This window comes from Bufo bufo, chromosome 2, assembly GCF_905171765.1.
Source record: "Bufo bufo chromosome 2, aBufBuf1.1, whole genome shotgun sequence".
Classification (NCBI taxonomy): domain Eukaryota; kingdom Metazoa; phylum Chordata; class Amphibia; order Anura; family Bufonidae; genus Bufo; species Bufo bufo.
Window position 1 is genome coordinate 15,113,182 of NC_053390.1, and position 26,561 is coordinate 15,139,742.

The following is a 26,561-nucleotide window of genomic DNA, read 5'->3' on the forward strand; positions in this document are numbered from 1 at the left end:
CTCATTTGCATATGAATAAAAACACTAATTTCTCTGCAGCTGTTTATCATTCAGACAAAAGAAAGTTATTGTTTCAATCAGCATGATGACCCCTACCAGCCAGTATGTCTGGCTGAATAGGGTTGATCATGGTGACAGAGCCTCTTTAATGAGTCTTCCTTAATGAGTCTCAAACTCTAATTTTCTTGTAAAATATTCGCACATATAGAAGATCAGAACTGCATATCTCCTGTGTGAATTCTTTCATGTCTAATAAGACTTGATTTCTGAGTAAAACATTTCCCACATTCTGAACATGAAAAGGGCTTCTCTCCTGTGTGACTTCTATAATGATCCTTAAATTTGGCTTTAGTAATAAAACATTTCCCACATTCTGAACATGAATATGGCTTCTCTCCTGTGTGACTTCTCTCATGCCTAACAAGACTCGATTTCTGTGTAAAACATTCCCCACATTCTGAACATGAATATGGTTTCTCCCCTGTGTGACATCTCTTATGTATCACAAGACTTGATTTCTCTGTAAAGCACTTCCCACATTCTGAACATGAATATGGCTTCTCTCCTGTGTGACTCCTCTCATGTGTAACAAGACTTGATTTCTGTGTAAAACATTTCCCACATTCTGAACATGAATACGGTTTCTCCCCTGTGTGACATCTCTCATGTATAACAAGACTTGATTTCTCTGTAAAGCACTTCCCACATTCTGCACATGAAAATGGCTTCTCTCCTTTGTGACTTCTCCTTTCATGTTTATCCAGACTTGATTTTTCTGTAAAGCGCTTCCCACATTCTGAACATGATAATGGCTTTTCTCGCTTGTGACTTCTCTTTTCATGTTTAAACAGACTTGATTTGTCTGTAAAGCATTTCCCACATTCTGAACATGAAAATGGCTTCTCTCCTGAGTGAATTCTCTCATGTGTAACAAGAGTTGATTTATCTGTAAAACATTTCCCACATTCTGAACATGAATACGGCTTCTCTCCTGTGTGAACTCTTTCATGTGCAACAAGGCTTGATTTCCGTGTAAAACATTTTCCACATTCTGAACATGAAAATGGCTTCTCTCCTGTATGACTTCTCTCATGTCTAGCAACACTTGATTTATCTGTAAAACATTTCCCACATTCTAAACATGAATATGGCTTCTCTCCTGTGTGAGTTCTCTTATGAGTAACAAGATCTGATGTTTGTGAAAAACATTTCCCACATTCTGAACATGAATATGGCTTCTCTCCTGTGTGTCTTCTTTCATGTATAACAAGATGTGATTTATATGTAAAACACTTCCCACATTCTGAACAGGAGTATGGTTTCTTCCCTGTGTGAATTCCTCTGTGTGTAGAAAGACCAGAGTTGTTTGTGAACTCTTTACCACATTGAAACCTTTTTCCCCCTTTCTGACCTGTAGCTGTGGTAAAAATCTGTGATTGGTCAGGAGAAGGTCCATCATGATTAGTGGGATTATATGATAGATCTGTACTGTGAAGTCCTGGATATACATTAAGGGTAATGAGGTTTTCTCCTGAAAAGCGTTGCAGGATGTCTTTATCTTCTACTTTATAATTTAGTGATAACATGAAGTTTCCCTCAGAATTCTTACTGGGATTTTCTGTTAAGATAAAAATCTGAATTTGTGATTTTCTTTTAAAACAGAGTACACAAATTTATAACATTCCTATAAGCTGGAAATTGATCCAGGAAAAGAAGTATAAGCCATTAAATTTTCAGCCAGTCATGTCTTTAGCTAAGAAAAAAACTACATAAAAGACTGCATCAAAAACTGCATATGGGATTTCAGCCTAATCAGGTGTGGGTCAAAAACACAGAACAGAAGCATATTTTTCTATTATATCTTATCTCTGCCTACTCCTGGTTTCATGACAATAACTGATGCAAAGCACTGACCAAACACTGACTGTGCTTTGTGAAAAAGGCCGTAGGCTATGCTCATTTGGGCAAAATTTGTCACTGCTCCAGCAGCTGAAAACTGGGGTTCCACTGCATAAGGCTTATGCACACGGCCATTGTTTTGGTCCGCATCCGAGCCGCAGTTTTGGCGGCTCGGATGCGGACTCATTAAACTTCAATGGGGCCGCAAAAGATGCAGACAGCACTCCGTTCCATGGTCCACAATCCTTTTCTCCATTCTAAGGTCCACAAAAAAAATATAACCTGTCCTATTCTTGTCTGCGCTTTGCGGACAAGAATAGGCAGTTATATTAAAGGCTGTCCGTGCCGTTCCGCAAATTGCATAACGCACACGGACGCCATCCGTGTTTTGCGGATCCGCGATTTGCGGACCGCATAACACACAATGGTCGTGTGCATGTAGCCTAAACCACATGCAAAGCACCAACAGCTTTCTGTTGACTTTGCATTTAGACCTTGTGCACATGGTACTACTTTTCAGCAGCTGATTTGAAAATATACGAGAAGTTATATGCTACTTTTTTTAAGCAGATTTATGATGGATCTCTATAAAAGTCAATGGGAAACAGAAAAAACACCCCAAAACTCTTCTAAAACTGTTATAAAACTCTACCACAACCACCACCGAAAACTACAGTCCTGATCAAAATTTTAAGACCAATTTAAGAAAAATTGCAAAAAATCATATTTAGCATGGCTGGATCTTAACAAGGTTCCAAGTAGAGCTTCAACATGCAACAAGAAGAAATGGGAGTGAGCATTCAATTTAATGAAAACAACGAATAAACTGGAACAGGCTGTTTTTCAGCGTATCAAATGTTTAGGACCACACCTCCAAAAAATAACTAAACCCCCCCAAAACAGAAATCCAACTTCCAAACATGAACTCAGTAATGAGTAGCTCCGCTGTTATTGTTTATCCCTTCAAAAATTTGTTTCGGCATGCTTGATACAAGCGTTTCCATCAGGTGAGTGGGAACATTTCTCCAAGTGGTGAAGACGGCCACACAAAGGCCATCTACTGTCTGGAACTGTTGTCCATTTTTGTAAACTTCCCTTGCCATCCATCCCCAAAGGTTCTAAATTGGATTTAGATCAGGGGAACACGCGGGATGGGCCAAAAGAGTGATGTTATTCTCCTGGAAGAAGTCCCTTGTCCTGCGGGCATTGTGTACTGTAGCGTTTTCCTGTTAAAAAACTGTATCGTTACCACACAGACGAGGGCCCTCAGTCATGAGGAATGCTCTCTGCAACATCTGGACATAGCCAGCGGCCGTTTGACGCCCCTGCACTTCCTGAAGCTCCATTGTTCCACTGAAGGAAAAAGCACCCCAGACCATTATGGCGCCCCCTCCACTGTGGCGCATAGAAAACATCTCAGGTGGGATCTGCTTGTCATGCCAGTAACGTTGGGAACCATCAGGACCATCAAGGTTACATTTTTTCTCATCAGAGAATAAAACTTTCTTCCACCTTTGAATGTCCCATGTTTGGTGCTCTCTTGCAAAGTCCAAACGAGCAGTTCTGTGGCATTCAAGGAGACGAGGTCTTTGAAAACGGTTTTTGTTTTTGATGCCCTTCAGTCTCAGATGCCGATGGTTATGGGGCTGCAGTCAGCACCAGTAAGGGCCTTAATTTGGGTCGAGGATCGTCCAGTGTCTTGACAGACAGCCAATTGGATCCTCCGGCTCAGTGCTGATGAAATTTTTTTGGGTCTTCCACTTACTGCATCCCACCTCAGCAGTGATGGCGCGCTGTGAGAGACCCTGCTTATGCAGTTCAACGTTCAAAAAGGGAGAGTTTTTTTGCCTTTGCCATCACAACGTGTGACTAACTGACAGAAAATGACAATGAATCCACATTTTTGCACAGATTTGGCCTTTTAAAGGTATGTGGTCCTAAAATTTTGATCAGCTGAAAAACAGCCTGTTTCAGTTTATTCGTTGTTTTCATTAAATTGAATGCTCAAAAAATGTTTTGTCTCACTCCCATTTCTTCTTGTTGCATGTTGAAGCTCTACGTGGAACCTTGTTAAGATCCAGCCATGCTAAATATGATTTTTTTGCCATTTTTCAAGTGGTCTTAAACTTTTGATCAGGACTGTACTTGTTTTCAGCTACTGATCTGCTACAGATTTTTCTGCTATGTATGTTGCGGTGTGAACACAGCTTTACCACAGCTTTTTATAACCTTTTATAAAGTCCAGGACTCTGATCTACACCCGGTCACCATTTTATTACATAAAAGCATGACTTGTTAAAAGTCAAAAATTTAAAAGCCCAACTGGCGCTCGTTCCCTTGTCACACTACAATTCACTATATGTTGCTGTGGTATCACAGCAGTACTGCACTACCTGCTGCACTCAAAAACACAATAAATAAACTGAACTTATGATACCGTGCGTACACCGCACCCACTAATACTGGTAAACTAAAAGATCACTATGGATGATGATCGCTAAATCCAAAAGGTTCTTTACCTTATTGCAGACTTCAAATCCACAGCGTTTTTCTTTCTTTGTATGTGGCAATCAACTCCAGTATATAATGGGCCAGTATCTATAGAAACCTGTAGGTTCCTGTGAGGGAGTATCCGCAACAGGCTTACCCGCCTGTTCAGACACTGCGATTTTCCCAATGTCATACACTTCCGAGACGGTTTTTCGCCTCAGTGATTTTTTCGTCACTGACCCAGCCGGTTTTCACTGCGGCCGGCTCACGGTCACTGGATCTGCCACACAACTATTAACAGGAACAGTCTTACCGCCTGACGTTGTGGATTCGGGAGATGACGATATTTCCAGGACATCTCTACCAAGATCACCAGCCTTCTCTTGGTTCCTGGTATTCCGAACAACGGCAGATTCCTTACTGCAAACGTTGCCACCGGAAACAGCATGGCCTGGAGTCCCGACTTTTCCTGGATGGTAACTTCAGCCACACTCTTTAGGACTTTGCGCACACATGCAGGAAACATAGGATCTCCTGAGAGCCACACCGCTCTCCACCTCCTTTTCTTCCCGACGGCTGCCCTTGGCAACGGCACACATCTTTTCCTCTGGAACTCCAGCCGCACAACTCAAAGCCTTGTTTCCACTCCATAGCTGCCAGAAGAACGGAAAGTCTTTGCCGAGCACAAACTCCACTTCCAGGGTCTCACATTTTAAGAGCTCCCATTGCACAGGGCCATAGTCCGTGATAAAGGTCAGAGACACGTTGACATCTGTCTCTGGCCCCCTCTTTAGAAAGTCCAGTACTTCGGGCTTAACCCAGGACACGTGTTGGCGGGCATCTAAAGTGACCCACAGTGGAATTCCCCCAATCACCAACTCGCAGGATCTTTCTGTATCAGATCTTCTGACCTCACAATCACCCACTGTGTAGTCCTGCTGCAGGTGGGTCTGCACAGACTTCATAGTGACAACAACAACAAAAAAAATATTATTATTTTTTTTTCAATCAGTCTCTTCTCTGGGCTTCTGGCCCTTTAAATCTCTGCACCACAGCAAAAATAGTCCACAACAGCATGAGCAGCACCTGCTCCACCGAACAAACAGGCTTCAGGCCCTTTAACTCCAGCACAGCAGGATTCAGCAGCACCTGCTCTCTCTCGTCGTTACCCCTAGCAACCGACCGTTGTCCTTCTCTCATGGACAACTTGCCCGCATCCTCCACCAATTGTAAGGGATTGTTTACTTTTAGGGGGTCGCCATCACAGATTACTTCACCAGACAAGGGTAGAATGTCCAAACTCGTGTTTTATTCCGGACGTTTCAGCAAAACAGGTTATGAAGTCGCAGCTTCAACTTATCACGTGTGACATCCACACAAAATAACAAACCCTTGCCCGGCTAGGCTCTAACTAAACACATAAGCGTATCCCTGACTCACCTAGAGAGCCCTGTACGCACATGGAACACAAATGCGGCTTTCCTCAGCCATTCAGTCCAGCAACCTCCAGGCTGTGACACTTCAATACCTTTTAGAGGATTGTGGCCCAGTAGTCCTCCCGACTCTGGCCTCGTGATCCTTGTTTCACATGCGCCACCGTGTCCCCCAAAGTTCAGGCTATCGCCTAGCCTCGTGGCCCCTCAGCCCACCCGGCTGAGACCACTCACACAGAGTCTCACCAGGACTCTGCTTCACCAAACACTCCAGAGTGAGCCACACCTAAGATCCAGTAGCAGGAAAAAATAGGATCCCTGGACATGAGCATGCCCTAAGTCCCGGACTGGAACCTGGGGAACAGGCCCCCCTTTATCCTGCTTCCCCGTGACTTTACTGCACACCTCAATGTTCACATTGCCACTATATATATATATATACACACACACACACACATCTATAAACACACATAAATTAATGCATGTGCTGCTATTCACAGTAACGGCGTATGCACAAGACTAACAGTGGCCATATTGAAAAAATCTCATCGAAGGCAATACATTTTAATGCTCGTACGGGGATAGGGATCAAATTGAATATGAGTTATGCAGATAAACAAATCGGGTTCGTCCAAAGCAGGATGAAATGGTTGGCTCCTCACTAAATATATATATATATTTATTGAAAAAGAAATAAACTAAATCTTGCATTGACAAAAAAGTATTCAGCCCCCTTTACCCAAGACATAAGTATTCAGCCCCTTTACTCAAGACACAATTATTAAGACCTTTTACTCTGGACTTGATGTTGAAGCCCCTTTGGCAGTGATTACAGCCTCCAGTCTTCTTGGGGATGATGCCACAGGTTTGGCAAACCTGGATTTGGGGATCCTATGCTCTTTGCAGATTCTCTCAAGCTCTTTCAGGTTCGATGAGGGCCATCGGTGGGCAGCCATTTTCAGGTCTTTCCAGAGATGGTTCATGGGTTTCAGGGTTCTGACTGGACCACTTATGGACATTCCCAGAGTAAGCCTCTCCTATGCTGTCCTGGCTGTGTGCTTAGGGCCATTGTCTTAGAAGGTAAACATTTGTCTTAGTCTGAGGTCAAGAGCACTCTGGATCAGGTTTTCATTAAGAATATATCTCTGCAATTTGCTCCATTCAGCTTTCCCTCCACCCTGAACAGCATCCCAGTCCCCCCAGCATGATGCTGTTTTTCACTGTCAGAATCCTATAGGTGTTTTTTTTTTTTTTTTTACAAACCTCAGGCGGCTTTTATGTGTCTTTTAAAGCCCAGAGTGGTGGAGGCTGTAGTGACTGTTAACCTTCTGGAACTTTCTCCTATCTGCACACAGGATCTTTGGAGCTGGGTTATTGGTCACCTCTCTTACCAAGGCCCTTCTCCCCTGATTATTTAGTTTGGTTGGGCGAGTTGGTTGGAGGAGTCCTGGTTGTTGTTCTTCCATGTAAGAATTCTGGAGGTCAGTGTGCTCTTTCAGTGCAGCAGAAATGTTTTTGTCCTCTTCTCCAGATCTGTGCCTCCATACAATCCTGTCTCTACAGGCAGTTCTTTCCTCCTCATGACCTGGTTTTTGCTCTGATATTCATTGTCGGTTCTGAGACCTTATATAGACAGGGCTGTGTCTTTCCAAATCATGTCCAATCAACTGAATTTACCACAGATGACTCCAATCAAGGTATAGAAACATATCAAAGATGATCCAGATAAATGGGAGGTCCCTACATTTCAAGTATCAGGGCAAAGTAAATACCAATGGATTATGCCAATGGGAAAATGTTTTTATTTTGAATAAATTAGCAAAAATAGTAAAGTTCTGTTTTTACTTTCTTATTATGGAGTATTAAGTGCAGATTACATAGTCACATAGCATATAAGGCCGAAAAAAGAAATTTGTCCATCCAGTTTGTCCTGTTATCCTGCAAGTTGATCCAGAGGAAGGCGAAAAAACCCCTGTAAGGTAGAAGCCAATTTTCCTCACTTAAGGGGAAATAAATTCCTTCCCGACTCCAATCAGGCATCAGAATAACTCCCTGGATCAACGACCCATCTCTAGTAGCTATAACCTGTAATATTATTACACTCCATAAATACATCCAGGCTCCTCCTGAACTCTTTTAGTGAACTCACCATCACCACCTCCTCAGTCAGAGAGTTCCATAGTCTCACTGCTCTTACCATAAAGAATCCTCTTCTATGTTTGTGTACAAACCTTCTTTCCTCCAGACGGAGAGGATGTCCCCTCATCACAGTCACAGTCCTGAGGATAAATAGATGATGGGAGAGATCTCTGTACTGACCCCTGATATATTTATACATAGTAATTAGATCTCCCTTCAGTTGTCTTTTTTCTAAAGTGAATAACCCTAATTCTGATAATCTTTCAGGGTACTGTAGTTGCCCCATTCCAGTTATTACTTTAGTTGCCCTCCTCTGAACCCTCTCCAGCTCTGCTATATCTGTCTTGTTCACAGGAGCCCAGAACTGTACACAGTCCTCCATGTGTGGTCTGACCAGTGATTTGTAAAGTGGTAGGACTATGTTCTTATCACGGGCATCTATGCCCCTTTTGATGCAACCCATTATCTTATTGGCCTTGGCAGCAGCTGCCTGACACTGGTTTCTACAGCTAAGTTTGCTGTTCACTAAAATTCCTAAGTCCTTTTCCATGTCAGTGTTACCAGTGTTTTACCATTTAGTATGTACGGGTGACTTGCATTATTCCTTCCCATGTGCATAACCTTACATTTGTCAGTGTTAAACCTCATATGCCACTAATCTGCCCAAGCCTCCAATCTATCCAGATCCCTCTGTAGTAGTATACTGTCCTCTTCAGTGTTAATTACTTTACACAGTTTAGTGTCATCTGCAAAAAAATTTATTTTACTGTGCAAGCCTTCTACAAGATCATTAATAATTATATTGAAGAGGATAGGGCCCAATACTGACCCCTGAGGTACCCCACTAGTGACAGTGACCCAATCTGAGTGTGTACCGTTAATAACCACCCTCTGTTTTCTATTACTGAGCCAGTTACTTACCCACATACAGACGTTTTTCTCCCAGTCCGAGCATTCTCATTTTATATACTAACCTTTTATGCAGTAAAGTGTCAAATGCTTTGGAGAAGTCCAGATATACGACATCCATTGATTCGCCGCAATCAAGTTTAGAGCTTACCTCCTCATAGAAACTGATTAAATTAGTTTGACATGACCGATCCCTCATGAAGCCATGCTGATATGGCGTTATTTGCTTTTTTTCCCTGAGGAGCTCCAAGATAGGATCTCTTAGAAAACCTTTAAACAGTTTACCCACAACAGATGTTAAACTTACCGGCCTATAGTTTCCAGGCTCTGTTTTTGGACCCTTTTTGAATATTGGCACCACATTTGCCATGCGCCAATCCTGTGGAACATTCCCTGTCAGTATAGAGTCCTTAAATATCAGAGATAAGGGTCTGGCTATGACATTACTTAATTCTCTTAGGATACAGGGGTGAATGCCATCTGGTCCTGGTGATTTGTCTACTTTAATCTTTTTAAGTTGCTGTTGTACTTCTTCCTGGGTCAGACGGGACACTTTTAATGGGGAATTTACTTTTACATTCTGCATTTTATCTGACAGTTTATTTTCTTCAGTGAATACAGTGGGGAAAAAATATTTAATAACTTTGCTTCCTCCTCATCTGCAACTCCCCCCTCATCACTCTGTAAAGGGCCGACACCTTCAGATTTATACTTTTTACAATTTATATAATTGAAAAACATTTTAGGGTTAGTTTTGCTCTCTTTGGCAATAAATCTCTCGGTCTCTAGTTTGGCTGCTTTTATTTGTATTTTACATATTCTATTTTTTTCCTTATAGTTTTTCAGTGCTTCCTCTCTACTCTCCTGTTTTAGTGATTTAAATGCTTTCTTTTTGTCATTTATTGCTTTCTTTACAGTTCTATTTATCCACATATTGATGGGGGTTAAACTAGAATATTATAAGATTTTAGCAAAAGGCCACAAAATAACAAAATGTGAAAAAGGTGAAAGGATTTGAAGGCTTTTTGACTGATGTTGCAGAGTAAGAATGCTTTCAAAAGTAGAGGTGTTAATAGTTTATTTCTGACAAAGTGCAAAGTGAATGAAGAAAATAAACGTAAATCAAATCAGTATTTGGTGTTACTGCCCTTTGCCTTCAAAACAGCCTCAATTCTTATAGATACACCTGCACACAGTTTTTGAAGAAGCTCTCTTCCAAACATCTTGGAACACTAACCACAGTTCTTCTGTGGATGTAGGCATGCTCAAATCTTTCTGCCTCTTCATGTAATCCCAGACTGGATGATGTTGAGTTCAGGGCTCTATGTGGACCATATCATCACTTCCACTTGTTCATTAAGTGACAACCAGGTCTGGGGCTAATTCACAAGCACTTTTTAATGCACCTCCTCCCCTGCTGAAGTCTCACACTGCTCAGTACAGGCTGCAGTCTCCCTGGCTCTTTAATGCAAGAGCACTCGTCTTCCAGCAGTTTCAATGTAGCTTCTAATTTTATTTGTTGCTTTACTGCAGTTTGTACTGAGTATGTGTGAGTTATCAGCAGCAGCAGGGGAGGAGGTACACTGGAAGGAGCTTGTCAATTAAAGAGGACCTGTCACCATCCCTCAAATTTTATTTTAGTTTTCTGTTTTAGTAACTATTAGTATTCCCCATGCAATAACAATTCTGGAGAATCTTTTAATAGGACTCTGTGTTATACCTTTATTCTGACTAGAAGTTCATAAATGAATTGCCAACTGGGTCTTACCTCCTACAGCCTGCAATGACTGGAAAGTGGGAGATAATATAGAGTAATATTAAGGGCTATATTGGCTACATCTGGATGGAAACTGAGTTTAGCTTGTGAATACAGGACTCCTGAGCAGTATTGCTCTGTAGTTGGACTCATAAAATGCTCATTTAAATATCACATGGAAACATAAAATGATTATAGTCATATTGACAAGTAAGCACACTAGTCTCACCAGATCTAAGGGAGTTAATGGGGGTTTCCAGGTTCCTGATATTGAAGACCCCCTCCCCCAGGATAACCCCCATTTTAATCTTTTTAGAATTTGTCTCGATTCATATTTTGCTGCAAAATGTTTTTTTTTTAAATTAATTTCTATGGAAGAGTCCCTTGTTTCCTTCAAGAGTAGGTTAAATATTTGTCTCTAAAGCTGCAGGTAGTGATCACTGAGACGTCTGTGTCTGTACAATAATCACATGTGACATCGGAGCTTCCTGATAATCATGGAGCTGAGGACAGGAGTGCACCGAAAGGAAGCCAAAAACACAACCAAACATCTTTACCCACCTAACAGCCTGTTAAAGACCATTATAGGAGACCCCCCCAGAAGACATGTTCCAAAATTGCTGTATAGTGGGCACTAGATTATAGACATCAGCCTGTCACCGTTTAGAGAGGGGGCATAAGGGGGGAAAGGTTCCCTTCATAGACCCTTATAGGAGACCCCCAGAAGACATGTTCCCGGAGAGCTGTATAGTGGGCACTAGATTATAGACATCAGCCTGTCACCGCTCAGAGAGGGGGGATAAGGGGGGAAAGGTTCCCTCATAGACCCTTATAGGAAACCCCCAGAAGACATGTTCCCGGAGAGCTGTATAGTGGGCACTAGATTATAGACAACAGCCGTCACCGCTCAGAGAGGGGGCATAAGGGGGGAAAGGTTCCCTCCATAGACCCTTATAGGAGACCCCCAGAAGACATGTTCCCGGAGAGCTGTATAGTGGGCACTAGATTATAGACATCAGCCTGTCAGCGCTCAGAGAGGGGGCATAAGGGGGGAAAGGTTCCCTCTATAGACCCTTATAGGAGACCCCCAGAAGACATGTTCCCGGAGAGCTGTATAGTGGGCACTAGATTATAGACATCAGCCGGTCACCGCTCAGAGAGGGGGCATAAGGGGGGGAAAGGTTCCCTCCATAGACCCTTATAGGAGACCCCCAGAAGACATGTTCCCGGAGAGCTGTATAGTGGGCACTAGATTATAGACATCAGCCGGTCACCGCTCAGAGAGGGGCATAAGGGGGGAAAGGTTCCCTCCATAGACCCTTATAGGAGACCCCCAGAAGACATGTTCCCGGAGAGCTGTATAGTGGGCACTAGATTATAGACATCAGCCTGTCATCGCTCAGAGAGGGGGCATAAGGGGGGAAAGGTTCCCTCATAGACCCTTATAGGAGACCCCCCAGAAGACATGTTCCCGGAGAGCTGTATAGTGGGCACTAGATTATAGACATCAGCCGTCACCGCTCAGAGAGGGGGCATAAGGGGGGAAAGGTTCCCTCCATAGACCCTTATAGGAGACTCCCCAGAAGACATGTTCCCGGAGAGCTGTATAGTGGGCACTACATTATAGACATCAGCCGGTCACCGCTCAGAGAGGGGGCATAAGGGGGCAAAGGTTCCCTCCATAGACCCTTATAGGAGACCCCCAGAAGACATGTTCCCGGAGAGCTGTATAGTGGGCACTAGATTATAGACATCAGCCGGTCACCGCTCAGAGAGGGGGCATAAGGGGGGAAAGGTTCCCTCCATAGACCCTTATAGGAGACCCCCAGAAGACATGTTCCCGGAGAGCTGTATAGTGGGCACTAGATTCTAGACATCAGCCTGTCACCGCTCAGAGAGGGGGCATAAGGGGGGAAAGGTTCTCTCCATAGACCCTTATAGGAGACCCCCAGAAGACATGTTCCTGGAGAGCTGTATAGTGGGCACTAGATTATAGACATCAGCCGGTCACCGCTCAGAGAGGGAGCATAAGGGGGGAAAGGTTCCCTCCATAGACCCTTATAGGAGACCCCCAGAAGACATGTTCCCGGAGAGCTGTATAGTGGGCACTAGATTCTAGACATCAGCCGTCACCGCTCAGAGAGGAGGCATAAGGGGGGAAAGGTTCCTCCATAGACCCTTATAAAAGACCCCCAGAAGACATGTTCCTGGAGAACTGTATAGCGTGCACCAGATTATAGACATCTAACTGCTTGACTCACACTTTCCCCATTCATGATTCCATACCTGTGGTGACATCTCCTGGAATGTCCTCCTCCACCTCACTCTTACACGGGGAATCGTCCATCATCCTCTCTTCTTCATCCTCCACTTTAATATCAGTCAGATCTTCCCCCTGATTTGTCATCTGTAACAATTCAGTACAATACAGCAGACAGGTGGGAAATCTAACAGATCCACAGAAGAGACCCCCACAATCTATGACCCCCTATATAGATGTGTACAGGGCTCAGCTCCATCTACCTGGGGGTTCTCTGGGACCTTCTCCTCTGGACAGTCCTGGGAATACAGAGGACAGGGACATCTCTCTGGTGGATTTCTCCTCCTGGATCCATCTGTGGAGACACAAGCACAAAGTGATGAATACATGGCCTCCTGTAGATCTGTCTATAGATCAGACTCTTCTCTCAGCTCCTTCACTTCTAGGTTTAGTGATCAATGTTCTGCTCCTCACCACCTGTTCAGAGGTCCCAGCACCTAGCAGACCACAGAATGAAGTAACCCCTGGTTTATTAGAACAAACAGTAGGCAGTGGGGTGACGGCTCCTTCTCCACCGTAGTACATTCTGAGGATGAGGATATAGTTATAAGTACCAGGGCGTCCTGCAACAACCCACTAACCAAAAGGTCAGGACATCATCCTTACACAATTACACTTCTGCTTATGAGAGAGAACCCACAGTGAAGACCTTCATCAGACACAGAACATGGAGTTAGTAAAACAACTACCCCCAGTCTCCTCTCCACCGGGCACCAGTATTTTATGTGAGCCGATGACAGCTCGATGAGAGAGACTGCTGCCCTGCTGGACAGGAACCCCTGATATCACTGAAACCCCATCCTCCTCTGCAGGAATATTAATTACAAGGACAGTTACACCTTTCTCAGTATATACCCATCAGCCATAACATTAATACCAAATGATTATCGGGAGACAATAGCGTGTGACCAGGCGGAGGAGATCTATAAGACAGAAGCGAATAGTAATATCTTAAAGGGGTTCTGCAGCTTTTTTTTACTGATGACCTATCCTCTGCATCTGATCGGTGGGGGTTCGACACCCGGGACCCCCGCCAATCAGCTGTTTGGAAAGGCAGTGATGCTGGCAGTAGCTGTTTACCTCTTGACTCTGTAACATGCATTGTGAGGTCTTTTGAAAGTTGTTCGCATTGAGGCATGGTTCACACTAGCCAGTCTTTCTTCAGAAGAACAGATTTGTCAGTAACCAGGACTCGTGTGCCTTTATAAACTGGTCAAGGCTCCTGAGAACCCCACACATCCAATCTAATCTACTTAAATGAAAGCTGGAGAAGGCCACAAGAGCTGATGATCTGGGTGTATATCAATCCACAGTCACAGAAATGATATACAGACACAGGACATTCAGGACTGCTGATGCGCTCCCTAGGAGTGGCCGTCCTATACAGGTCACTCTAAGAGCACCACATGCAATTCTGAAAGAGGCAAGAGAGAACCCGAGCAAAAACTCACAGAAGATTCTACAAACTGCAGAAACCTCTGTTCATATGAAAAGCACGATCAGAGAGAATAGATGTCACTGTCCCACCCGTGACAGGAACTAGAAGATCGAGGAGACTGGCCGCACATGATTAACAGCTTATTTTGTTTCACTTTTCATGTTGTTGCTGGGGATGACCACACCTCTGGTCTTAGGTGTAGCTTAAGTGGTAATTCCTCCTCCTCTATTTAGTCTGGTCTCACCCATCCTGCTATGCTGTTGATAGCTCCTTTAGGATGTTGGAAGTGCTGGTGTTGGTTCTCCTCTGAGTTCCTGCTCGTCGGCATACTTTGGAGTTAAGTGTCTTTCCTTTATTTCTTGTTTGTTGTATTTCCTCTACCTTTTGGTATTAGGCCTGAGGGGGTCTCCTGTTCCTTCAGCTGGGAAGGAACAGCTCATCTGTTGTCCTGACACAGGGCCCTGTTAGGGTGAGATAGGGCTTAGGTTCCTGTGTATGAACATTCCTACCATAAAGGTCTGTTCATACTGTCAGCAGTCAGGGCTCAGATTAGGGACTTACTAGGTGTGACCATCCCCCCAATCCCTAGTTTCCAGGCCTAATACCTTTCCCATCCTCCCTCTGTGTTCGTTGTGGAGTTAGTTCCCACACCACGCCGTGACAATAGCGATCATGGAAAGACACCACAAAAGAAGACACTGCTGTCCAAAAAACATTGTGGACCATTTCAAGTTTACCCAATACCACCTAGATGGGAAACATCATGATTTGGGACTGGTGGAGGAGACATCATGGTTGGAGCTGTTTTGCTCCTCAGGTTCTGGAGACCTTACAATCATTGGCTGAACAATGGGCAGATTTACTAATCCCATGGGAAATGTAGAGAAAGAGAGTAAAGACGCTCCACATTTCTCACAGCGGCTAAGGCTGGAGGACAGATCTGCTGCACGGTGACACACTTCTATCTTTATACCACCTAGAGGATGGGTTTTCTGTCACAATGGTGCATCTTAAGCCCCACCACTGCAAAAATTGCCTGTTGCGTGCTGTCTCCATATGGCAGAACCTTACAATCCCCACGTTGGACAGATTATAAGAGCAGCACAGATCAGTCACTGGTTATCTACCAGCAAGTTCACACACAGCAGATCAGCTGCAGACATTTCTGTGACTGTCCCGCTGCCCTGAATGTGGCTTGTAATAATCCATGCACCTGCTGCAGGGAGGTCCAACCTCCTCCTCTAGTCACTTGTAGAAGGTTGTATCTTCTCTGCTTGTGGAGTGACTAGAAGATCCACTACATTAAGGGCAGGAGAGCGACTGGAAAGTCACTATGATGGACTCTCCTTATTAAAGTAAGGACCTGTTCACATCACATCTGAGCCTCCAGCAGAACATACAGTACAGACCAAAAGTTTGGACACACCTTCTCATTCAAAGAGTTTTCTTTATTTTCATCAAAACTATAAATTAACACATGTGGAATTATATACATAACAAACAACTGAAAATATGTCATATTCTAGGTTCTTCAAAGTAGCCACCTTTTGCTTTGATTACTGCTTTGCACACTCTTGGCATTCTCTTGATGAGCTTCAAGAGGTAGTCTCCTGAAATGGTCTTCCAACAGTCTTGAAGGAGTTCCCAGAGATGCTTAGCACTTGTTGGCCCTTTTGCCTTCACTCTGCGGTCCAGCTCACCCCAAACCATCTCGATTGGGTTAGGTCCGGTGACTGTGGAGGCCAGGTCATCTGGCGCAGCACCCCATCCCTCTCCTTCATGGTCAAATAGCCCTTACTTTCAAAGTTTTCACAATTTTTCGGCTGACTGACTGACCTTCATTTCTTAAAGTAATGATGGCCACTCGTTTTTCTTTACTTAGCTGCTTTTTTCTTGCCATAATACAAAATCTAACAGTCTATTCAGTAGGACTATCAGCTGTGTATCCACCTGACTTCTCCTCAACGCAACTGATGGTCCCAACCCCATTTATAAGGCAAGAAATCCCACTTATTAAACCTGACAGGGCACACCTGTGAAGTGAAAACCATTTCAGGGGACTACCTCTTGAAGCTTATCAAGAGAATGCCAAGAGTGTGCAAAGCAGTAATCAAAGCAAAAGGTGGCTACTTTGAAGAACCTAGAATAGGATATATTTTCAGTTGTTTCACACTTGTTTGTTATGTATATAATTCCACATGTGTTAATTCATAGTTTTGATGCCTTCAGTGTGAATCTACAATTTTCATAGTCATGAAAATAAAGAAAACTCTTTGAATGAAAAGGTGTGTCCAAACTTTTGGTCTGTACTGTACATTTTCTAGATTTAACCATTAAAATTCAAAACAATAAAATACTGACTAAAACGTACTCCAAGCCCACAGACAGTAACAGTTTCATCTCTTTGAATAGTTGCCTCCTCCCAGTTTGGCTCACCAACATTCCACGTAGTCAATATATTCATTTGAGACGAAATTGTACCCTGATTGAGCAGTTTGAACATGAGGAAAACATTCTACATAAAAAAATTGAGGAAAAAGGGTATAATGTGACTGAACTTGAACAAATCAAACATGAGGTCCTACAAATAGAACGGAAATCACTTGTACGAAATAATAAAGATAAAATTAATAAGAAGGAAGAAAATAGACTGAATGATGTTCCCGATTTCAATATACCTATAATGGAAAAGAACTCCAATTCAGACAAATTATAAAAAAAATTGGGATATTCTAAAACATGACAAAGTTATTGGGGGAAAACTACCTACAGTACTAAAATTCATTTTCAGGAAGTCAAGAAATTTGGGAAACATAATAGCTTCATCAATTAAAATCAATAACGGTGGTAGCATAAGAAAACCTTTTTTGTCTGAGGATAATAATGGTTTTTTTCCATGCAGAACATGTAAGGCCTGCTTATCCTCAAGACAAAAATAAATCATTAAGGAAATCACTAATGGAAACAATATATATAAAATCAAAAATCATCTCGCATGTTATTCTAAGCGGGTCATCTATCACATAAAATGTCCCTGTGGGAAGATTTATGTAGGTAGAACCAAACGTGCATTGAAAATTAGAATATGGGAACATATAAAAAACATTACTTTCAAAGTTTTCCCAATTTTTCGGCTGACTGACTGACCTTCATTTCTTAAAGTAATAATGGCCACTCGTTTTTCTTTACTTAGCTGCTTTTTTCTTGCCATAATACAAATTCTAACAGTCTATTCAGTAGGACTATCAGCTGTGTATCCACCTGACTTCTCCTCAACGCAACTAATGGTCCCAACCCCATTTATAAGGCAAGAAATCCCACTTATTAAACCTGACAGGGCACACCTGTGAAGTGAAAACCATTTCAGGGGACTACCTCTTGAAGCTCATCAAGAGAATGCCAAGAGTGTGCAAAGCAGTAATCAAAGCAAAAGGTGGCTACTTTGAAGAACCTAGAATATGACATATTTTCAGTTGTTTCACACTTGTTTGTTATGTATATAATTCCACATGTGTTAATTCATAGTTTTGATGCCTTCAGTGTGAATCTACAATTTTCATAGTCATGAAAATAAAGAAAACTCTTTGAGTGAGAAGGTGTGTCCAAACTTTTGGTCTGTACTGTACGTGCGGAGGGTTTCCTAATATCTTCCTCTGACAGAAACTCAGATGTCAGGCTCTACACAGTCACACAGGGGTGGACATTGCCCATAATCTCCATGTATAATCTACAATGTATACGCTGCAGAACACAGATTTTACAGGACGGCTCTGATAGAGCAGTGTAGTCTACTATACTGGCCCGATGGAGGCCAGAAGGACACGCTCCCATCATGTGACTGGAGCCCTATGGATATGACTGACATATAAAGAACACGTAGCCTCTAATGTAATGTGAGAAGAAACTGTGGAGCTCCTCCATTACATGTCACTGCACACACGTGTACACACTGCACATGACGGCTCTTACCTTGTGATATAAGAGGCTGGTGCTCCTCCATTACATGTCACTGCACACACGTGTATACACTGCACATGACGGCTCTTACCTTGTGATATAAGAGGCTGGTGCTCCTCCATTACATGTCACTGCACACACGTGTATACACTGCACATGACGGCTCTTACCTTGTGATATAAGAGGCTGGTGCTCCTCCATTACATGTCACTGCACACACGTGTATACACTGCACATGACGGCTCTTACCTTGTGATATAAGAGGCTGGAGCTCCTCCATTACATGTCACTGCACACACGTGTATACACTGCACATGACGGCTCTTACCTTGTGATATAAGAGGCTGGTGCTCCTCCATTACATGTCACTGCACACACGTGTACACACTGCACATGACGGCTCTTACCTTGTGATATAAGAGGCTGGTGCTCCTCCATTACATGTCACTGCACACACGTGTATACACTGCACATGACGGCTCTTACCTTGTGATATAAGAGGCTGGTGCTCCTCCATTACATGTCACTGCACACACTGCACATGACGGGTCCTACCTTGTGATATAAGAGGCTGGTGCTCCTCCATTACATGTCACTGCACACACGTGTATACACTGCACATGACGGCTCTTACCCTGTGATATAAGAGGCTGGTGCTCCTCCATTACATGTCACTGCACACACGTGTATACACTGCACATGACGGCTCTTACCCTGTGATATAAGAGGCTGGTGCTCCTCCATTACATGTCACTGCACACACGTGTATACACTGCACATGACGGCTCTTACCTTGTGATATAAGAGGCTGGTGCTCCTCCATTACATGTCACTGCACACACGTGTATACACTGCACATGACGGGTCTTACCTTGTGATATAAGAGGCTGGTGCTCCTCCATTACATGTCACTGCACACACGTGTATACACTGCACATGACGGCTCTTACCTTGTGATATAAGAGGCTGGTGCTCCTCCATTACATGTCACTGCACACACGTGTACACACTGCACATGACGGCTCTTACCCTGTGATATAAGAGGCTGGTGCTCCTCCATCATGGCCTCCTTGTACAGATCCTTGTGTCCTTCTATATACTCCCACTCCTCCATGGAGAAATAGACAGTGACGTCCTGACACCTTATAGGAACCTGACAACACAATGACACCGTCATCACCCAGACCCCTCCAGTGCTGTTACTGGAGAATTTCCCAGCATTCCCAGCAGTGTCACCTCTCCAGTCAGCAGCTCCATCATCTTGTGGGTGAGTTCTAGGATCTTCTGCTCATGTATCAGGGGGTGAGGGGGAGGCTCTGTGATGGGGGGAGGGGTCCTGCTCCGCCCTCCTGACTCCTGGAGATGGATGATGGGAGTCACACAGTCCCCCGATGTCTTCTTCACTATTGTGTACTCCTGTGGATGGAGAGAGACACTTAGGGAATAAACCCTTCAGGGGCCATGTGCTCTCCTCCGGCCCTCTCCTCCTGGTACAACGTGCCTACTTACCTTCTCATGGCTCCTACAACATGACTATTGGTCACTGGTCACATGACACATCACTCACCATACTGGGGGCTGATCTTCAGGTTCTCCATCACTTGGAAGGTCTGGAGGCCGTTCTCCAGGACCCTGGACTCTTCCTGTCACTTCCTATGATGGATTCTCCTTCCCGATGTCTGACTTGTTACAGAATACAATACAGAGGAGAGAAATCTAGAAAAGTTTACCTCTCCGCTCAGCAGGGAGATGATCTCCAAGGTGAGGTCTAATAGTCTTCTGCTGATCTCCTTCCTGTCCATCCTTGGTGGTCATTCAGGAGAAGAGGAGAGAACTGGAGGAGCTGGAGGCTTCTAGTACTGCAGGCTCCTTTATGAGAAGAGGAGAGGAAATCATCCAGGGGACAAGACCAGATGTCACCTCCAGAACCGCACTTCCTGAGCCTGGAGGGGCCCCGGTTCTCAGAGCCCCCACCACATGGATTCCAGGGGCCCCAACATGGAGATTTCTGGTGGCTCAACAGGAGATAAATGTCTGGTAGATGCAGGTCCCACCTCTGGACTGTGCTCAGCTGTGTCCACAACTCCTAGAGAAGAGACTGGAGAGAGCTGAGCTCAGGCCGGGCCCCGCTCCATTCATTCTCCTCCTGGAGGCAGGGGCCCCTCACCAGGACAGTCAGAGGCCAGTGAATGATGACAACCCCCACTCTCCCCACTACTCCTCCCCCCATCCTACCTAGCTGAGAAGAGGAGAAGGATTCCTTGTGTGTAATGGAGGAGAATCTCCAGAGGTGACATGTCTGAGCTCTCCACCACACTGTCTCCTCACAGCTCATCTTACCTGCAGGCTGGAGGAATGGCTGATACCAGAGAGAACAAGAGCCCTGACTACCGACCAGGACCTGCCCAGTATCTGCTGCACTGCCAGAGCTGAAGGACCTGGGGTGACGTCACTGTCATGTGATCACTGCAGGGGGCGGGGCTCAGCAATGACTACCGACCAGGACCTGCCCAGTATCTGCTGCACTGCCAGAGCTGAAGGACCTGGGGTGACGTCACCGTCATGTGATCTGTGCAGGGGGCGGGGCTCAGGAGAGGAGAAGAGGTGGGGAAGGTCCTGGGCTGACGTCACCTTCATGTGATCAGTGCAGTGCAGGGGGCGGGGCTCAGCAGTGGAGAGAGGAGGTGGTGAAGGACCTGGTGTGATGTCACCGTCATGTGATCAGTGCAGGGGGGGCTCAGCTGTGGAGAGGAGAAGGGGTGGTGAAGGACCTGGGGTGACCTCACTGTCATGTGATCAGTACAAGGGGCAGTTCAGCAGTGGAGTAGAGAAGAGGTGGGGAAGGACCTGTGATGACATCACCATCATGTGATCAGTGTAAGGAGAGGAGCTAGTGAATGAATGGGAGAAGCTAAGCTCTGGAGAGAAGAGGTAGAAAAGAGGCTGTGTTGAGGTCACCGTCATGTGATCAGTGCAGGGGGCAGCGATCAGCAATAGAGTGGATAAAAATGTGAAGAGGTATTTGAAAGGGGGCAGTATAGCATATAGAATTTAACCACCCAGCCCCACTTAAACGCGGGATACCCACCGGACAGTACCTGAGGCTAAGACGCAATTGTTCTGAACAAACGGAATTCAGGCCAAAGACCTTAGGGAGAGATTCCGGGCACGAGGCTATCCTGACAAAATACTACAGCATACCAGCGAGCACAGGAACAGAATACACCTATTACAATGAGGGTGATAGGGACCTTTGACTCAGCAGCAACGGAGGTGAGAGACATCTTATGTCGTCATTGGGGAATTCTACTGATGGACCCCGATCTGGCTGATGTCATAGGCCCCCGACCAGCAATGACATATAGGACGGGTGCAAATCTGAGGGATCATCTCGTACACAGTCATTTTATCCCACCCGATAGACCGCGTACTTGGCTGGAGAACCCCATCAAGGGCTGCTTTAGATGTGGTAACTGTAGGTTTTGTGACTTCATAGCACTGGGCAAATCCTTTGCTAATGATACAACAGGATATGTCTATTTCATACGTGATTTTATCAACTGCCGCACCATGGGAGTGATATATCTTCTGACGCGATATGTGGGCAAGACCTGTAGGGAACATCTTAACGACATACGGAACAATAAAGAATCCCCAGTTGCGAGACATGTACAGGCAACCCACGATGGGCGTGTTTCAGCGATCAAATTTAAAGGGATTGAACGTGTCAGTAGATCACCACGTGGAGGTGACTAGGATAGACGTATCCTACAAAGGGAGTGTTGGTGGATCTTCAAATTGAATACCCCCAGCCCCCGCGGACTTAATGAACAACTGCACTTTGGCTGATTTATGTAGGGTGCAGGACCACTTACGTCCTACCAGCAGCACAGATGTGTTAACCACCCCCGTGGACTGGTAGGACCGGCGGAATTATTAATGAGCCCAAGTAAATTAAACAAGTATCCCCTATAAAGGAGGGAATCACCCTTAGCACACTGTGTTTTTTTCTGTCCTCCCGGAGAGGTGGCCTGGCGGTGACCCCCTTTTTCTAGGGGATCTTTCTCTTTTCCCGTGTGCCTAGGGGTTTTAGCCCCTAATTTTTTTTCCCCTTGGGGATATAATTTTTCCGGGCTATTTGCCCAGTCCTTGGACGGCAGCTTACCTGCTGTTGTTTTCGCGTCTCTCGTGGCGTCCTCGGTCCAGTTTTCCGCAGCCATTGGGCGCCGCCATCTTCCGGAAGTGGCGTCGGAGTGGCCTCTGATGTCACTTCCGGGTTTTCCTCGTGGCGTGTTTCACATTCGCCAGGGATATTATGATTGTCATTTCCTTTTTTTCTCCTGTTGGGAGGATTTTTTGTTATTCCTTGCCCTTCTAGGTAGCATCGGTTTATAGGTTTATACAGTGGTTATTTTTTCCCCACCTGGGGCGGGTTTTTTTTCTTCTGGGTCCAGCCTCTTCCCTATTTAAGGAAGCATTGTGCACCAGCTCCGTCTCTGGTTGCACATGCTTCTCAGATTGCTCCTAGAGTCCCTATAAGCTGGTGTTTTCTCCGCTTATTGGTGCTTTATTCTTCGTCTGGTCTTTTTTTTTTCAGCTTCCTCCGGTCTGCCTCTTACCTTTTCTGCTTAATAACATTTATTTTTAATATACAAATATTTTATTTGTCTTTCTTCTCGCAGTGATGTCTTCTCTGCGGGATCCTGATAGCAGAAAGTCGGTTTCTAAGATGAAGCATTTATCCTTCTACGATTGTAGTACTCCTTTGGAGGATAGCTATCCTTACTCCAGGTGTGACAGCTGCCATTCGAAGGTCCAACCTTCGGGTGAACCTACCATGCAGGACATGTATCAATGGGTGAAGAGCTATGTGGATGGGTCCATCAAGGGAGTCTTGAACCTGCTTGATGAAAGGCTTCCTACTCCTGCTCAGACGCCTATGAAGTCCTCTACTCCGGTGGAGAGACCCTCTGTGGTCTCCTTCGTTTCTTCCTCCTCAGATGAGGAGGAGCTTACCTCGTGTTTTTTTCCTCCAGAAAAGACACAAAAGCTACTCAAGTCCATCAGGTCAGGGGACCATGATGTTGACCCAGGGGAGCCTTCCGATCCCGCTAGTCGGGCACCACGTGTCTTTAAAGCAGATGAGACCCTCCTCTCTGTCATGCGTACAGAGTGGAAGAAACCTGAGAAAGGTCCGGTTCTAACCAAGAAATTTAGAACCATGTTCCCGATGGCTAAATCCTTGGTGGAATCGTGGGGTTCCATTCCCAAGTTGGACATGGCTTTTGCCAAATTGTGCAGACGCACTCTGGTTCCAGCAGACGATGGGTCTAGTCTGCAGGATCCCCTTGACAGGAGAGCGGAGTGCACTCTGAAAAGAGGTTATACGGCAGCCATAGCATCCGCTTCTACAGCCATTGCTGCTACCGAGGTCTCTACATTCTGGAGGCTTATATTCAGGACTACATCCGCAAGGGGGCTCTGGAGGAGGTTCCGACAGGGGAACTGCTTCTCTGCTTCCCAAGACGTCAGGAGATCTCCGAATGATTATCGATCTGAGGTATTTCAATCAGTATATAAGGAAGGTGAGGTTTCGTATGGAGACCATCAGGTCAGTGGTTCACGTTCTCAACCTGGGGACATAATGGCAACCCTGGACCTCAAAGATGCATATCTGCACATCCCGATTCATCCTGCTTCCAGAAAATATCTCAGGATCGCGGTCCAGGTTTCGGGTATCACCAGACACCTTCAGTTTGTTGCTCTTCCTTTTGGCATTTCTTCTGCCCCTCACGCTTTTACCAAAATGGTGGTTTCCGTGGTGGCGGCTTTAAGACTTCAAGGACTGACCATCATTCCTTATCTGGATGTTTGGCTTTTGAAAGCCTCTTCTCTAGCGGTCCTAACCCACCATCTTCATGTAGCAATCTCCTTTCTGTTCCGCCTGGGTTGGATCATCAACTGGCAGAAATCGAACATGAGCCCGTCAACTTCGGTAAGATATCTAGGCTTAATAATCGACTCCGTTGGGATGTATCTCCAGTTGACTCCAGAAAGAAGATCCCGGATACAGAACACGGCAGAGATCCTATCCGTTCCTCGACGAGTCCCAATTCGGACTCTCATGAAGATGTTGGGGTGTCAGCGTCTGCGGAAGCAGTCCCTTGGGCTCTATGGCACCTCCGCCCTCTACAGTCGGAGGTCCTCTCCAAATGGAATGGCAGCCCTGCCGGGCTAAACTCCCTGTGCTCCCTGTCTTGGCGAACTCGGTATTCCCTCAGATGGTGATGCCATCTTTTAGACGGGAAGTCTATGACCAAGCCAACCTGGATCATATTGACAATAGATGCATCCCAAGTAGGCTGGGGCGCTCACCAAGACGACTCTCCAGTTCACAGAACCTGGTCTCCTCAGGAGCGGCTTCTCTCATCCAATCTCTGTGAGATTCAAGCTATATGGCTAGCCCTCCTTCACTTCGCCCATCAGATCCGGGGCAAAGCTGTGAAAGTCCAGTCAGACAATATGACTGCGGTACTTTACATCAACAAGCAGGAAGGCACAAGATCACTTCCCCTCCTATCAGAGATCGGGGTTATTCTGGATTGGGCAGAGTCAAACCTTTCCCACTAATCTGTGATCCACATTCGAGGCTCCTTCAATATGATAGCGGATCAGCTGAGCCATGGTCTTCTAACAGTGGAGTGGTCTTTACATCCAGAGATATTCAAGCAGATAGTCCTGAAGTGGGGGATGCCAGAGGTGGATCTTATGGCAACAAGGTTCAACGCCAAGGTGGAGAGGTTTTGCTCCCTTTACAGGGAGGACAACCCCCTGGCGATAGATGCCCTGTCAATATCCTGGAGGTTCAGGCTGGCTTACATCTTCCCTCCATTTTACATGATTCCGAGGGTATTGATAAAAATCTGTCAGGATCAGGCCTCGGTGATAGCCATCATACCGTTTTGGCCGATGAGATCCTGGTTTACCCAGCTCACCAAAATGAGTCGAGGGCAATATTGGAGGCTCCCCCCTCAGCACACCCTGGTGTCGTGGGAAATTCACCTCTGCTCAGATCTGCACAGGTTCAACCTAGCAGCCTACAGACACCTTTTGGCTGAGTTACAAAGTGCAAGTATCTTAGTGACAAACTTTGAGGAGTCAGTAGGCTGATCAAATAGTCCTCAGCCAGTTTACTAAGAGGGATATTATATAAATAATTTTCCTCTAGGAATCCTGTCTTCCAAATCATGAGTAAACTGGGATAACCAAATGCGCAGAGCTCTCTAGCAACAGGCATGATAATAAAAGTCAATTTGGCAGAGGCTTATTAAACAATCTGCCCTTCTTTCTATAGGATATGAAAGCAGGTCAGACTCTTCAGATGGGAAAATATCAGGAGTTCTCTCACTCAAAATCCTGTGGATGGTTGTGCTTGGACGGTGGCCATGCTGACCAGTCAAGTCCTGGCTGGTCAATTTATAAGTGAAGTTGGAAGCCAAGCCAATCTGGTCCCATGCTCAGCGTCCAATCCAAAAGCTATGCATACTAGTTCAGTTAATCCCTCCTTACCTCTTGTCTGCTGTACTGGCTTCTACTAATTCTTCTGGTATTTTGACCCTGGCTAGTTTCTGGACTAACCCCAGTTTTCTGCTTACTTACTCCGCAAATGTACCCTGACTATTACCACGTCTGTTCATGTAGTTCTTGTATACCGTGTGGGCTGGTTTCTGGTGGTGCGACTAAACCTATGTCGGGTTACATTAAGGGAAACATGAGAGAGGTGTTATTCGCAATTCTTTCTCATTCCTCTGGCTGGATGGTTCTCTCAGACCCTGAACTTTATTATCAAGGTTTAAATAAGATTACTGTGAAAAACATGAACCTTTTGCTTCTCATCTTTTTGACAGAATTCAAGGAGCTAGGATCTTTAGTAGAGATGAGCGAATCGATTTGTAAGAATTGATTCGTCTTATCAAGCAGAGTTCTGCACCTGTGACAAGTTGTCCCTAAAGCTAAGACCCTCCCCCACAGCTTGATTGAAATGGACAAACCTAACTGTCCCGCACCTGCAACACTACTCTGAGTAGCAGTGCAAGCAAGGCTGTGTTTCCACTACTGGAGCAATGACTGTACAAGTGTTGAAGAATTTCATTTTTATCTTTATTGCTTCGGTAATTAAAGTGCATTGTGCCTATGTGCTTAAAAGTGTGTAAGTGAATA

The 26,561-nt window shown here is 45.0% G+C and overlaps 1 protein-coding gene across 1 annotated transcript in view; it reads right to left on the bottom strand.

Moving 5' to 3' along the window:
- Positions 1-377: 377 nt before the first annotated feature.
- LOC120990625 (oocyte zinc finger protein XlCOF22-like) overlaps positions 378-26,561 on the bottom strand; it is a 38,836-nt gene continuing 12,652 nt past the window's right edge. Inside the window, exons 3-4 of the mRNA XM_040419544.1 lie at positions 659-1,618; positions 378-573 (exon numbers count right to left, since the gene is read on the bottom strand). Coding sequence (XP_040275478.1) covers positions 503-573; positions 659-1,618 — 1,031 coding nt within the window. The 3' untranslated portion in view covers positions 378-502. The remainder of the gene's footprint in view (positions 574-658; positions 1,619-26,561) is intronic.